Here is a 1724-nt window from a genome sequence, read left to right on the forward strand (position 1 = left end):
GGGTGGACTGAGGCGGTGGACTGAGAGGTGGGCTCTCATCCCTGCTGCAGTGTCTGCTGGCTGTAATCCTTGGGACAGGCCCGTGTGCTTCTCTAAGCTGCTGTTTCCTTGTGTGTGAGATGGGGTGCTAACACCCACCACTCCATATGGATGCTGACCCCTGACATGAGAAAATGCAGGTGTACATCACTTAGTGCAACAGGGTAGGTACCCAAGAGAGAGTATTTGTTATGGCTTGGGGCACCAAATGGGGATTCATCAGCAGTGGCATTCAGGTTTAGACTGGGAAGCCTTCGGGATATCACCCTCACTCTTCGGCTTCTTCCTTCCTTCCTCCCTCCCTACCCCAGGAGTCTCAGCCGTGCCATCCAAGATCTTTCAAAAACCATCACCGTGGGCTGTCTGGTGTGTGTCCAGATGTTCCGCTGGGCTCCCTTCAGATATCTGGACACTCTTCTTCCCGGGAACTTTCCAGAGCCTGCCAATACATCAGGATATTGTGAGGCTTGACATGATGGCAGGCCACGATCTTCTTGTAACGGCATATGGTGAAGGGTAACCCATTGGGGAAGAAAGTCTGCTTGGAGTGAAGCTCCTCCAGTTTGATTTGCAGTTTTTCCAGGCAGAGCCCCACAAAGACATCTTCCAGTTTAATGAACGGGACACTTTCAGCAACGTTGTACACCTGGCCCGCCACATCGCTGGAGAAAACATAGCCAACACCGGAGCAAAAGGGCGGGTACTTGTCCCATGGATATTCGAATTTACTCACAAACCACTTATTGTACTTTTCCCTGATGGGGTATTCGTTTAGTTTTAAGAAGCCGGTGAAAAACCGAGTTGTTCTATTTTTCTTCAGGAGCAGTTCAGTCAGATAGTAGATGTTGACAAACATGTCAGAGTCTGTTTTCATCACGAAAGATGCCTGTGGACAAAAGCGGTAGATCCACTCCATACCCATCATGGTCTTCAGAGTCAGATTGAAATAAACATCCATGAAGTCCTTCTGGATAATATCGCGATATTGCTGGCTCTCCTGGGCCACTGCTCTTGACATGTCCTTACTGGGGGTGGTTCCCAGGAGGAAGAATGTTTTTATTTGTTTTCCCCTCACGATCTTTTCTCTCCCCCACGTGCTCCGGATGACCGAGCGGGCAAACGTCTGTTCGTGGGATGAAGTCACCAGCAGGACAAGGAAGGGGGGATCCTGCCTGCAGTTTATATCTGGGAGCTGAAGGAAGTTCCCACCTTCATTCTTCAAAACAAATGGCTGGCCTTTAAAAGGATTCAGACCATCCAGGCTAAAATACAGACAAAGGGCTCCCAGGACCACCAGGGAAATATATATCCATCTCATCTTCACATAAGCCATCTGAAGGAACAAAATCAAATGGTTAGACCTCAAAAGCAGGAGTGCCTGTTTAGCTTTACCCTGGGAGGCTGCGATGGGGGACAAGACCCATGTTCATGGCTCAGGTTTTAGAAACTCTGGAATCTTGTTGCAGACAGAAGCGGAGCACCATGGTTCCACACAGAGGCAGAGACGGCTGCCAGCATCTCTCGCCCCCTAGCGGAAGATCAGGATCAGCCAGCCCTTCACCAATGGGAGCCTCACATTCCTTACCTAGAAGGATATGGAAACCCATGGCTCACTAGGTCCGTCCTTCTGGTTCTGCCTTTCTCTGACTCCATAACGACATCCAGCTAGAGAACCTGCAAGGCTA

The 1724-nt window shown here is 49.9% G+C and overlaps 1 protein-coding gene across 1 annotated transcript; it reads right to left on the reverse strand.

The window, feature by feature from the left end:
* Positions 1 to 436: 436 nt before the first annotated feature.
* B3GALT5 (beta-1,3-galactosyltransferase 5) lies at positions 437 to 1372 on the reverse strand (the record flags this gene model as incomplete). Its single annotated transcript, XM_081235188.1, has 1 exon — positions 437 to 1372. One exon carries the CDS (start codon positions 1370 to 1372, stop codon positions 437 to 439), a length of 936 nt encoding a protein of 311 aa, XP_081091314.1.
* Between the last annotated feature and the right edge of the window lie 352 nt (positions 1373 to 1724).

The sequence above is a fragment of the Mesoplodon bidens genome, assembly GCF_964165515.1.
Source record: "Mesoplodon bidens genome assembly, chromosome: 5".
Taxonomy (NCBI): Eukaryota; Metazoa; Chordata; class Mammalia; order Artiodactyla; family Ziphiidae; genus Mesoplodon; species Mesoplodon bidens.